This window comes from Aulonocara stuartgranti (genome assembly GCF_965226115.1).
Source record: "Aulonocara stuartgranti genome assembly, chromosome: 9".
Classification (NCBI taxonomy): domain Eukaryota; kingdom Metazoa; phylum Chordata; class Actinopteri; order Cichliformes; family Cichlidae; genus Aulonocara; species Aulonocara stuartgranti.
The window spans coordinates 35,479,569-35,490,000 of record NC_138960.1 but is presented as its reverse complement, the minus strand read 5'-3'; the positions used below and the strand labels follow the sequence as shown (position 1 = coordinate 35,490,000).

At 49.3% G+C, this 10,432-nt stretch overlaps 1 protein-coding gene across 1 annotated transcript in view; it reads right to left on the bottom strand.

Moving 5' to 3' along the window:
- LOC309714391 (tomoregulin-1-like) overlaps positions 1-8,719 on the bottom strand; it is a 15,550-nt gene extending 6,831 nt beyond the window's left edge. Inside the window, exons 1-6 of the mRNA XM_082546834.1 lie at positions 8,021-8,719; positions 3,725-3,834; positions 3,208-3,337; positions 1,911-1,937; positions 1,726-1,816; positions 1,497-1,645 (exon numbers count right to left, since the gene is read on the bottom strand). Of these exons, the coding sequence (XP_082402960.1) occupies positions 1,497-1,645; positions 1,726-1,816; positions 1,911-1,937; positions 3,208-3,337; positions 3,725-3,834; positions 8,021-8,147 (634 nt within the window). The 5' untranslated portion in view covers positions 8,148-8,719. The remainder of the gene's footprint in view (positions 1-1,496; positions 1,646-1,725; positions 1,817-1,910; positions 1,938-3,207; positions 3,338-3,724; positions 3,835-8,020) is intronic.
- Between the last annotated feature and the right edge of the window lie 1,713 nt (positions 8,720-10,432).

Genomic DNA, 10,432 nt, shown 5'->3' with positions numbered 1-10,432 from the left:
CTGCTGGTTAAACTCATAAAACCACACCTGTGTGGACAGACCACCTCATTTTATTAAAATGAACATCTGAATTATTTACTTAAAATCCAAAAATTCATTAATTCATTCATAATAACTGGAACGCAGGCTTCTAGAGTCGGCGTGTCAGATGTTTTTAACCCGGAACAACTCCGCTTATTTCAAACTCGAGCCGAGAAAACAGAAGGAAGTCCAAGTCAAAGAAGGAGAAGAAGAAGAATCAGTGAAGAAAGAAGAAGACAAAGAAAACAAGGAAGATGAAGCAAGTGAGCGTTTAACAGAAAGGAAAGAAGAGAAACAAGGGGAAAAACAAGGAGGAAGATGAGCAGCAAAAAAACAAAAGGTGAATAAAAAATAAGAAGAAGAAAAAATAGAAAAGAGGAGGAAGAAAATTAGCAGTGAAGAAGAAATAATCTGCAAAGGAGAAGAAGAAAGTGAAAAATCTGAAGAAAGAAGGGGAGGAAAGGAGGAGAGAGAATAAAAGGCAAAAAGGGAAGAAAATGAAGAAGATGATAAAAGACGAAGAAGAAACAAAGTTAGAATAAATAAAGATGTAAATAAAGAAGAAGTGAAGAATAGAATAAAACTGTACATGTACAAAGAAAAAGAAGGACAGATGGAAATGAGAGAAGGGGAGGAGAAGAAGAGGAGGAGCAGGAGGAGGAGGAGGTGGAGGAGGAGGAGCAGGAGGAGGAGGAGCAGGAGGAGGAGGTGGAGGAGGAGGTGGAGGAGGAGGAGGAGGAGCAGGAGGAGGAGGTGGAGCAGGAGGTGGAGGAGGAGGAGGAGGAGGTGGAGGAGGAGGAGGTGGAGGAGGAGGAGGAGCAGGAGGAGGAGGTGGAGCAGGAGGTGGAGGAGGAGGAGGAGGAGCAGGAGGAGGTGGAGGAGGAGGAGGAGCAGGAGGAGGAGGTGGAGGAGGTGGAGGAGCAGGAGGAGGAGGAGCAGGAGGAGGAGGTGGAGCAGGAGGTGGAGGTGGAGGAGGAGCAGGAGGAGGAGGTGGAGGAGGAGGAGGAGCAGGAGGAGGAGGAGCAGGAGGAGGAGGTGGAGGAGGTGGAGGAGCAGGAGGAGGAGGAGCAGGAGGAGGAGGTGGAGCAGGAGGAGGTGGAGGAGGAGGAGCAGGAGGAGGTGGAGGAGGACAGAACAAAGAAGAGAAAATGTGGAGCAGGAAGTCGTGGCATTAAAATGAGACCAGCTGTTTGTTCAGCCAGCCGCGATAATCAGTGTGTGTGTGTGTGTGTGTGTGTGTGTGTGTGTGTGTGTGTGTGTGTGCGTGTGTGTGTGTGTGTGTGTGTTGAGATCATCATTCAAAATAAATGAACTGAGACATTTTCCCTCCTGACTCTCATCTTCCTCCTCCTCTTCCTCCCGTAGCTCCACCCCCCTCCTCCATATTTCCTCCTCTCTCTCCTGCTGTGAGTAGATGATGATGATGATGAAGATGAAGGTGATGGATGAAGGAGTGTTTGCTGTGATGCTGTTACCATGGCAGCGTCCGACGTGCTTGATGTCGATCTTGAGCTGTTTGAGGCAGGACACCTCCCGGACGTGGCAGGGCGTGTCGTAGGTGACGCCGTCGCTGCCGCACACCGGGTTGTCGTTGTGGCCGTTGCACACGATGTTACACATGCAGCTGGATACACACACACACACACATGCTCGTTCAGGCTCACTCCTAACACTGAGTGTGTGTGTGTGTGTGTGCGTGCTCACATCATATCCTCAGAGTCTTCATCACACTCGGCTCCAAACTTGCAGTTCCCACATTTGGAGGTCTTTTTCCCGCGGCCGGAGCCTTCGTCGTCTGCAGACACACAAACGCCGCTCAGCTCGTCTGCTTCAACTCAGAGACTTAAAAACACTCAGAAACAAACCAGAGCAAACATGAAGCTGTTTACCTCCATCTCCAGATCCTGATCCAGCATCTGAGACACACACACACACACACACACACACACACACACACACACACACACACACACGTTCTGAGGTTAGTGTCACTGGCTACAGGAAGTTAACTTTAACCTGCTGCTGCAGAGGTGTCATAACAGGCTCTGTGTGTGTGTCCATACTTCTGGACTCATTGAGTAGCTTTGCATGATTAACAGTTCAAAATAATCCTTCTTTATGAAGACGAGCATCACACAGATGGCTGCCAATCAGTGCTCAGTAACATCCAATTAAAATCCTTGAATTTCACCAAACCTGGAGCTCCGCCTTCCTGGATGCTCTGTTACTACGGTAACCTCACAGCAGCCATATTATTGGTCACATGATGTTATTAAAAGTGCTCTAAAGGGCTCCAACAGCACAAACACGGTCATGGTGTGTCACCATGCATCTGTCAGTCAAAGAGGCCACGCCCCTAAGAAAGCTAACATTAAGCCTTTAAACATTTTAACATGGAAGTCTATTGGAGCTGACTCACTGCTGCCTCTGCCCTGAAAGAAAGATGCTTTAATCACAGCAGTCACACATGTGTCCACTGCACCATCTGGAACTCTTCTTGTTTCGTAATAACACAAACACTAAATCCTGCTTCTCTGTGCTGTTGTGTAGCAGTGTGTACACCTGAGACTGTCACCTGTCTGTCTGTCCTGCACTCTCTCTCTGTTTCTTTCTCTCTGATTGTGGAATAAAAGTATGAACATGTGTTTATAAGTTACACTTGTGTTTGAATCCTGCAGCTTATCACACATTTGATTTCCATGTGTGACGACTGCAAGTGTCCAGAGTGAGGACAGACTGAGGGACCCACTGCTGCACATCATCTGTGAGGCTTTGCAGCCCTGATGATCCACCAGGACAAACTCAGCAGAGGAAGAGGAGGAGGAAGAGCCAGCAGCAGCTGACAGATGGAGAGAATAGACAGACTGTTCCCTGTTTGTGAAGGACTGCTAGGAAAGTTTAACAGAACTGTCTGTGCTGAATCAGTCTTATTAGGTAATGTTCAAATAATGTGATCATCCCAGTGTTTCCAGTGTGAGAGAAAGTACTCAGAGTACTCAAGCTACACACTATGAAAGGCAGCAACAAGTTTAATGTTTTTTTATCAGATTACAGGACTTTGATTTAGACTCTGGGGTTACCTGTGACTGTGTCCACCTGTTCACACATTAATCACAGCGAGCGTCTGAAACCTGAAGTCTGCTTATTATAAGAAGCAGTGAAAGGCTAAAGAAGAGGGTGAGTTACCGTGGTAACAGGGCCCCTCTGACACGATGTTGATGGCTCTTTGTTTCTTGCACGCCGCTCTCCTCAGGAAACACTCGTTCTGGTACGTGTCTCCGTTGGAGCCGCACACGGGGACGTACTTCTTATTGCACTGAAACACAAAGTAACTTTATCACAGCACTCAGACACACACAGGGCTCTGAGGGAGCCTGAAGGTAACACCTCATTCACGATGCAGGCAGGCTCGCTGCTGATTGGTCAGTGCGCTCCGGTCTAACCAAATTCAAAAATCTGTGCACAATGCCAAAGACAGCACAGTTAGCATGTGTAAACAATGTGCACCCTGCTGTGTGACCAGCTCACAATGATCACGTTTCAGAAGCTTTAATCACATCTGTAACAGCAGCTGTAACACACACATAAAAAAAGCTGTGATTGGTTTCATTCAGCAAGCATTTAATAGCACTGTGGAGACTACACCTGAGCACTGCAGCCTGTAGGGGGCGCCAAGGTGCAGAAGTGAGTGTGTGCAACTCACGTGGAACTGACAGACACACTTGATGTCGGCGCCATTCTCGCGGCAGGTTCCTCCAAAGCGACACGTCCCGGTGTCGCACACGCGCAGGTCGCTTTTCTTCTCTGACAAATCTGGAAAAAAACAAAGCGGATCATTCTTACATCACAGCTATCGTCCAGCGATTTCAACTAAACAAAACTTTGCATGAAATAAAAGTGGTCAGTCTGCGGGATAAACCGAGTCCTGGTTCAGCTCTGAGCTCTGTCCTGCTGACAGGTCTGAGCTTCAGCTGATGCATGGCTGGTGTACAGAGGAGCTCACGGTCCACTCAGATCATCAGTGATGATGATCACTTAATCACCTACAGTGAACAGAATTCAAACAGGAACAGGCTCAGGTGCTGCTACAGCTGATTGAACAGGTGCCACCAAAGGTCAGGCTGGTGTGAGTCCCCTCCCTCACTCTGTGTCTCTACTGTGCTCACATGAAGGCTGACGATGCCAAAAATAAAAGGACGAGCGTCTGTCTGTGATGGGGGCGTGTTTGTGAGGATCCCTCCTCTGAGGAGCACCACCCCCCGTGCCCCCAACCACCACCAACCACCCCCACCAGCTGTGGAGATATTTCAGTTTGTGGCTAAAACACACACACACACACACAGAGTGGGAAACTCTGATAAAACAATACAGCTCCACTGACAAACACACACACTATTATCCAGGGTAGTAATTTCCTGATGGCAGCTGATTGGTCGGCAGCCCGCAGGCTGGCCAATTAGAGCTTGTAATTACAGAGGCCGTGACCTCAGCTCCCCTGTAATTAGTAAATACCACAGTGTGCTGAGGCAGCCACATCAACCTGCTGACACACACACACACACACACAGCGCATCCTGGGAGAACACACTGTTTTTGTTATTGTGCATGTGTGTGTGTGTGTGTGCGTGTGTGTGTGTGTGTGTGTGTGTGTGTGTGTGTGTGTGTGTGTGTGTGTGTTGTTAAAATGACTGTCTGAGAGCCAGAGTTACGTTGCAGTAAACTCTGCAGTCTCTCTGAGTTCAGCAGCAGCTCCATCATAGTTTACTGGTTTTTCTTCCTTTACTGGTCTCACGCTGAGTGGAGCCACATCATTGGTCCACTCTTTAAGACGTGAACTCAGAACAAGCGTGCGCTAACAGGAACTAGCAGTCAGATCTGGGTCCTGCCCGAAGCCTCAGCGTCTTCAACGCTGCCATCTTGGTGATTTTCAAACGGGACTTGAAGAGGGGCGGAGCTGACTGTGGAAACAATGATCTCATTGGCTAACAACATGGCAATGAGTGCAGCATCTATAATCTGTCGTTCTAACACTAAGAAGAAACGGCCATCCATGGAGCTGCCACAGGCACAGACAGGTACACGGGCCTGTGTTAATGAACGGGCGTGACATCATTTTATCTTCTGGCAGCTGATTGGTCCCTTAGACTGAAGCCAGGGTCCTTCATCAGGTGATCAAACAGTCAAACACACGCACACACATACACGCGCATCAGTTGCATCATCAAGTGTCGGCAGCTTGTTTATGGAGTCGGTGTCTGCAGGGACCAGTCGGGAGGCTCTGTGGGAGTCACAGCGGGTAACCCCGCCCCCACGGACGACAACCTGCACACAGGTGTTAGTGGAAGGAGAGTGTGAGGAGAACGACAGCAGCAGGAGCAGAGAGGGCCGTCTGCACGTTTCTGCTGGAAACAAAGCTCAGCGTGCAGCAAACATGTGCTCAGTGTTGCCTCTTTGCTCTACGATTCTATAACAGAATGAAACAATAGCACCAGATAGAAATAAGGAAAAAACACTCATTTTATTTCTATTAGATCTGAAAATGTTGCAGGGATGCAAGTAGGGATTAAAACCGCAGGATGAATGGTTACCGGTGCTGGAAATGCAGGCGCTTGATGCAGTGTTTTGATTTTGCTGCCACTCGTACCCACAATGCAATGCGCGTAAGTCACGTGGTTTGTCGATCTCTATTAACACTAACTAACTTCAATCCAAATCAGCTGTTAGTTTAAAGTCACCACATGCAGCTGCGGATGATGGTGTTTGTATGCCGTGTTGTGTTTGCTGCATTTTTAACGTGCTGTTGTGCAGCTGCTAACTCGGTCAGGTCCCTGTTGTACGAGCTTTGATGTCAGCGGGACTAAAATGAGCATCAATCATTCATAAAGTCACATGTTTGTAAGGAAAGACCTTCAGACCTCTGTGAGGAACAGCAGGTGGGGGGACGGACTCGAGCCTCCAGGTGAGCTTCAGTTTGTGCTTCAGCTCGTAAACAGGAACCATTAAAGAGTCGCGCTGACTTCCACAGAGGTGCAGGTTGGTGTTAGGACGCCTCCAGCCGTCAGTTTGATGTTCGTCATCACAGAGTTTGTCCTGACCGAGTGAGACGCAGCGCTGCGGGAGCTGAGGACAGACTAACCCTCAGCCTGTCGCTGGCTTCATCGTCTCCACACCAACAGCAGTAAAACACACCTCACTTACTTCAAAGGAAACAGTCTCCTATAACTCTGAGGTGAAGCCGGCGTCTCCAGGACAACCGCTAAAGGTCGACCTGTGGCCTGATCACGGGTTAAACCGCCCTCCACCCTCCGTCCCCGCCTCACTGCTCTCGTTGACTTCCTGCTGTCGGAGCGAGTCAGGAGCTCATAAAAGACGAGCTGAGGCGGGGTGGTGCGACGTGCCGGGAGAACATCAGTGACGGCGCTCAGGTTTAAAAAAAACCTTCAGAGATTCTAAAAGTAGAACTCAGAGATTGTTGATTCTTTAGATCCTAAAAAAGTTCAGAGACTTATTTCAGCTCCAGGTTTCTACTTTTAGAGGAGAAAAGTTCAAAATGAGTTCGTGTCTGCACACAAACACCAGCTCACTGATCTGATCAAACATGTTTTAGATGGGAGGAACACATAGGGACTATTTTCAGCGGCGGATTAATCCACTATATGTCCATCACCCGTCCATCATCATCCACCCTCTGCTTATCTGAAGTCACGGTGGCACAGCTGGACAGCAGAGCCTCGAAGTCTCAGCAGGTTCTGGATCAACCCTGGGATCTCCTCCTAGTTTGGGGTGCCCAGAACACCTCCAAAAGGAGGCACGCAGGAGGCGTTGTATTCAGATCAACATAAACTAGAAGTTCCCTCCAGATGTGCGAGCTGCTCCTCCTCCTCCAGGTGAGGGCTCATCTCAGTATCACCTGCTGCTGCTGCACCAAACCACCGCTCCACCTGCTGCTGCACCGTTTTCCAGCTGTTACAGCAACACTGCATCTCGTGAATGAGCTGATGAATCGTTTACTCTGTGATGATCTTTCAAAACTGCTGGTGTTGCCCTCAAATGTCAAACACACAAAAGCAGCGATGTTTTCCCACTGAGTGAAGGATCTGCACTGTAACTCACACAGAACTGAAATGTGTGCGAAATCAAGAAAATGCAGAAAAACACCCTGAAACTTCCACAGCATTCCATCCTCACTTCCTCGGAAGCGTTTTACGAGCCACAGCTCGTTATCGTTCGTCAGGAGACGAATCAGCTGCTCGTTTCTCACGTTGACATGAACCTCCTGCACCTCCTGACAGCACTGCAAACAACAAGGAGGTCAGCAGGTCTGACCACGGTCCATCCACCTCACGACTCCAGGACCGGACCTGCCTCAGTCTCGCCTTCACTGAGTCCACCACAGGACCGGTGTTGGTCTCTTCAGCTAAATTATCCAATCATAACACCTGTGTGACGGGTTAATGTTTACATTTGCATTATTAGGGGCGTGGCCACGCTGACAGGTGTGAGCACAACAGCCTCTGTCAGCGTCAGCTGGTGATGGCTGATAAGTTAAACCAGAGTTCACAAACCAACCACGGTGGTTTGTCCATCTTCTATTTACAGTCTGTGGCCTACCCGCTGTCTGGAGGCCAGATTTGACGATCTGCTGAGAAACGCGGACGGAGCAGCTACACAACCCAGCTCCATCACTGAGCCTCGCCCTGCTCCACCCTGTAATTAACCCTGAAATAGAACCTGGTTAAAGTGAGGAGTGGTCACACACACACACACACACACACACACACACACACACACACACACACACACACACACAGGAGAGCAACATGGCTGCAGCTTCAGCAGGTGAAACATCTGTTCAGCATCATTACATCACAGCTCAGGTGTACTACAGGTACTGACACACCGACGGAAACACAAATACGAGAAAGGCTGGGTCGCACTGCTCCGACCTCTGACCCTCCACAGAGCCCTTCAAGTGTAAGCAGGCTGTGAGCGAGCTCACCTGGGCAGTCTTCGGCCCTCCCGGGGCCGCAGTCCACACCGCTGCGGTGGAACGAGCTCCGGACGGCGGGGAGAACCAGCAGCACCAGCAGGCAGCAGAAGCAGGAGACCCGGAGCTCTGAAGCCATGATGGAGGACGGAGGGGGGATAACGGGGGAGGCTGGTGTGCGTGCAGGGAGGTGGATGAACACAAAGAGACACAAACTGGAGTAAAAGAATCTGTCGTGTTTTTCTGGGTCCTCCTTCACTAAGTCCTCACAGCACAAATCCACGCAGCGGGTTCTGATCCACGCACAGCTCACAGATTCCGTCCATGTGCTCCTCACCTCGGCTCTCAGAAATACGGAGCAGGGCTGCAGCTCGATCCCGGGATAACAAAGCCGAGCAGGACCTGGGGCTTCACAGCCGACCCCCACACCTCCTCCACCCCTACAGCCCGGACTCTGCCTCCATCCCCCAGCCCCGCTGCCTCGCACTCAAACCGGCGGGGAGAGCCGCGGACACACGAATCCAGGTAGAAGTGCCAGCGGCCTCTGAGCAGCATCCAGGCCGGGGCGCAGAGAGGGTGGAGCGTGGACGGATGAGGGTGGTTCGGCGGCTCGATCGGTCGCGACTTTTTTTGTCCTCCTGGTCTTTCTCCACGGAATCACACATTAACAAAGGCCTGCGTCACGTGACCTGCAGGAGACCACTCCCACTCACTCCCTCACACACACACACACACACACACACACACACACACACACACACAGAGGTATCCCTGCATGCTTTGCAGCTGACCTAATCTCACCGACAATAATAATAATAATAATAATAATAATAATAATAACTGCGTCACAGCCGCTTTATGACTGAGTGGAAGTGTCTTCATGTCCGCTGATACCCCCTCCCACCCCCACCATAAATCACAGCATTGAGCGCGTTCACATGCTGACCTGATGGTGGCGCTGCACATTATAGGGGAGATCAACCCACAGCAGCAGCTTCCTCAGGTGTGTGAGGGCAGAGTTTGCTCGGTAGGTGACGTCTTTTCCCCATGATCGGAAGGTCGGGGGTTCAAATCCACCGAACGGTTCCTCTGAGGTGCCCTTGAGCAAGGTACGGTCCGTATACAGAATCAGGTGAGCACAGGGGTGTCCAACATATGGCCCAGGCGCCAGAATCGGCCCAGCAGACGCACTTTTACCTGTATTTTTATCAACTTTACAGCTCGTCCTGCTGATGAAGACCCCCACAGGCTTCCATAGTAAAAGTAACAGAAGTTCCTTCTTTTTAACGTGTCCACAGTAAAATAAATAAACAAATAAACAAATGTTTATTCACCAAAACATTCTCTCTAAAGTGCCAACAAAGTGTTTCTGTAATTTTGTGTTTATCTTTTAGAGCAGTGCTGACGCAGTAACACATACAGCTGAGCTGCCCTCCTTCCACTGGGATATCGCAGGGACTGAACCTGAGCTCGTTTCCACTGACAGAAAGGGTCCAGATCAAAGTTACAGGGCTAAAAAACACATTTAAGCTTGGATCAAAACTACGAACAAATCTGTTTATGCCTCGTCTGAGAGTCCCAGCCTAAGGACCGAGTCTCTGCCCGAGCAGCAGGTTCAAATCTGTGAGGCAGAGGAGCAGAAACAGCATCAACACTCTGCATGTGTGATCTGTTTCTGATAAATCACTGCAGGAAACTCCAAAAAATGCATTCTGGGTAAATATTCAAGGCTCATGCCAGCAGGTGGGACATGATGACTACCTTTGACTTCCAGCTGAGTGTCCTTCTTCCAAAATCATTTTGTGGCTGTTAGCTTTGAAATGTGGAACAGCAGCGTGTGTTCTTTGCTACAGACTGGGAGCTTTGATTAAAAACTTCTGGTTCTGAAGGAGTTCCTGTAAATGTTTGAAGGATCAGAGCTTCAGCCTGTGACTGAAGTTTAGAGAGAAACTTACAGCAGCTGAATGATCTTCTTCAGAGGTAACGATGCTGGAAAAGTGAATGAACAGAACCACCTCTGTGTCCTCTCAGGTTCCCTAACTCTGAATATTGACTGCAGGGCTCATGATCATGGTGTAACCTTCACAACAGCAGGGGGCGCTGCCGCCTGCAGAACGAGACAGACCTGCTCCTTCAGACATAAATAATGATCCTGTTTAAAACGACAGAGGGTCAAACCGAAGGCTTTACTTTGACTGAAGGAGGCTGTAAGTGACTGACGTTTATTTATAAAGCACATTTAAGAGACTAGTGTAGATCAAAGTGCTTCACAATAAAACCGCAGTGCGGGCAGAACAAAGAACAAGTTCTACTTAAAATTGCATTTACACGGTGTCGTGCAGGCCGAATGAAAGTCCACGTGAAGCATCGTTTTAAAGAGGAAACAACGTCTGCGAGAACAAAGTCGGATTTTCACTTTTTTGT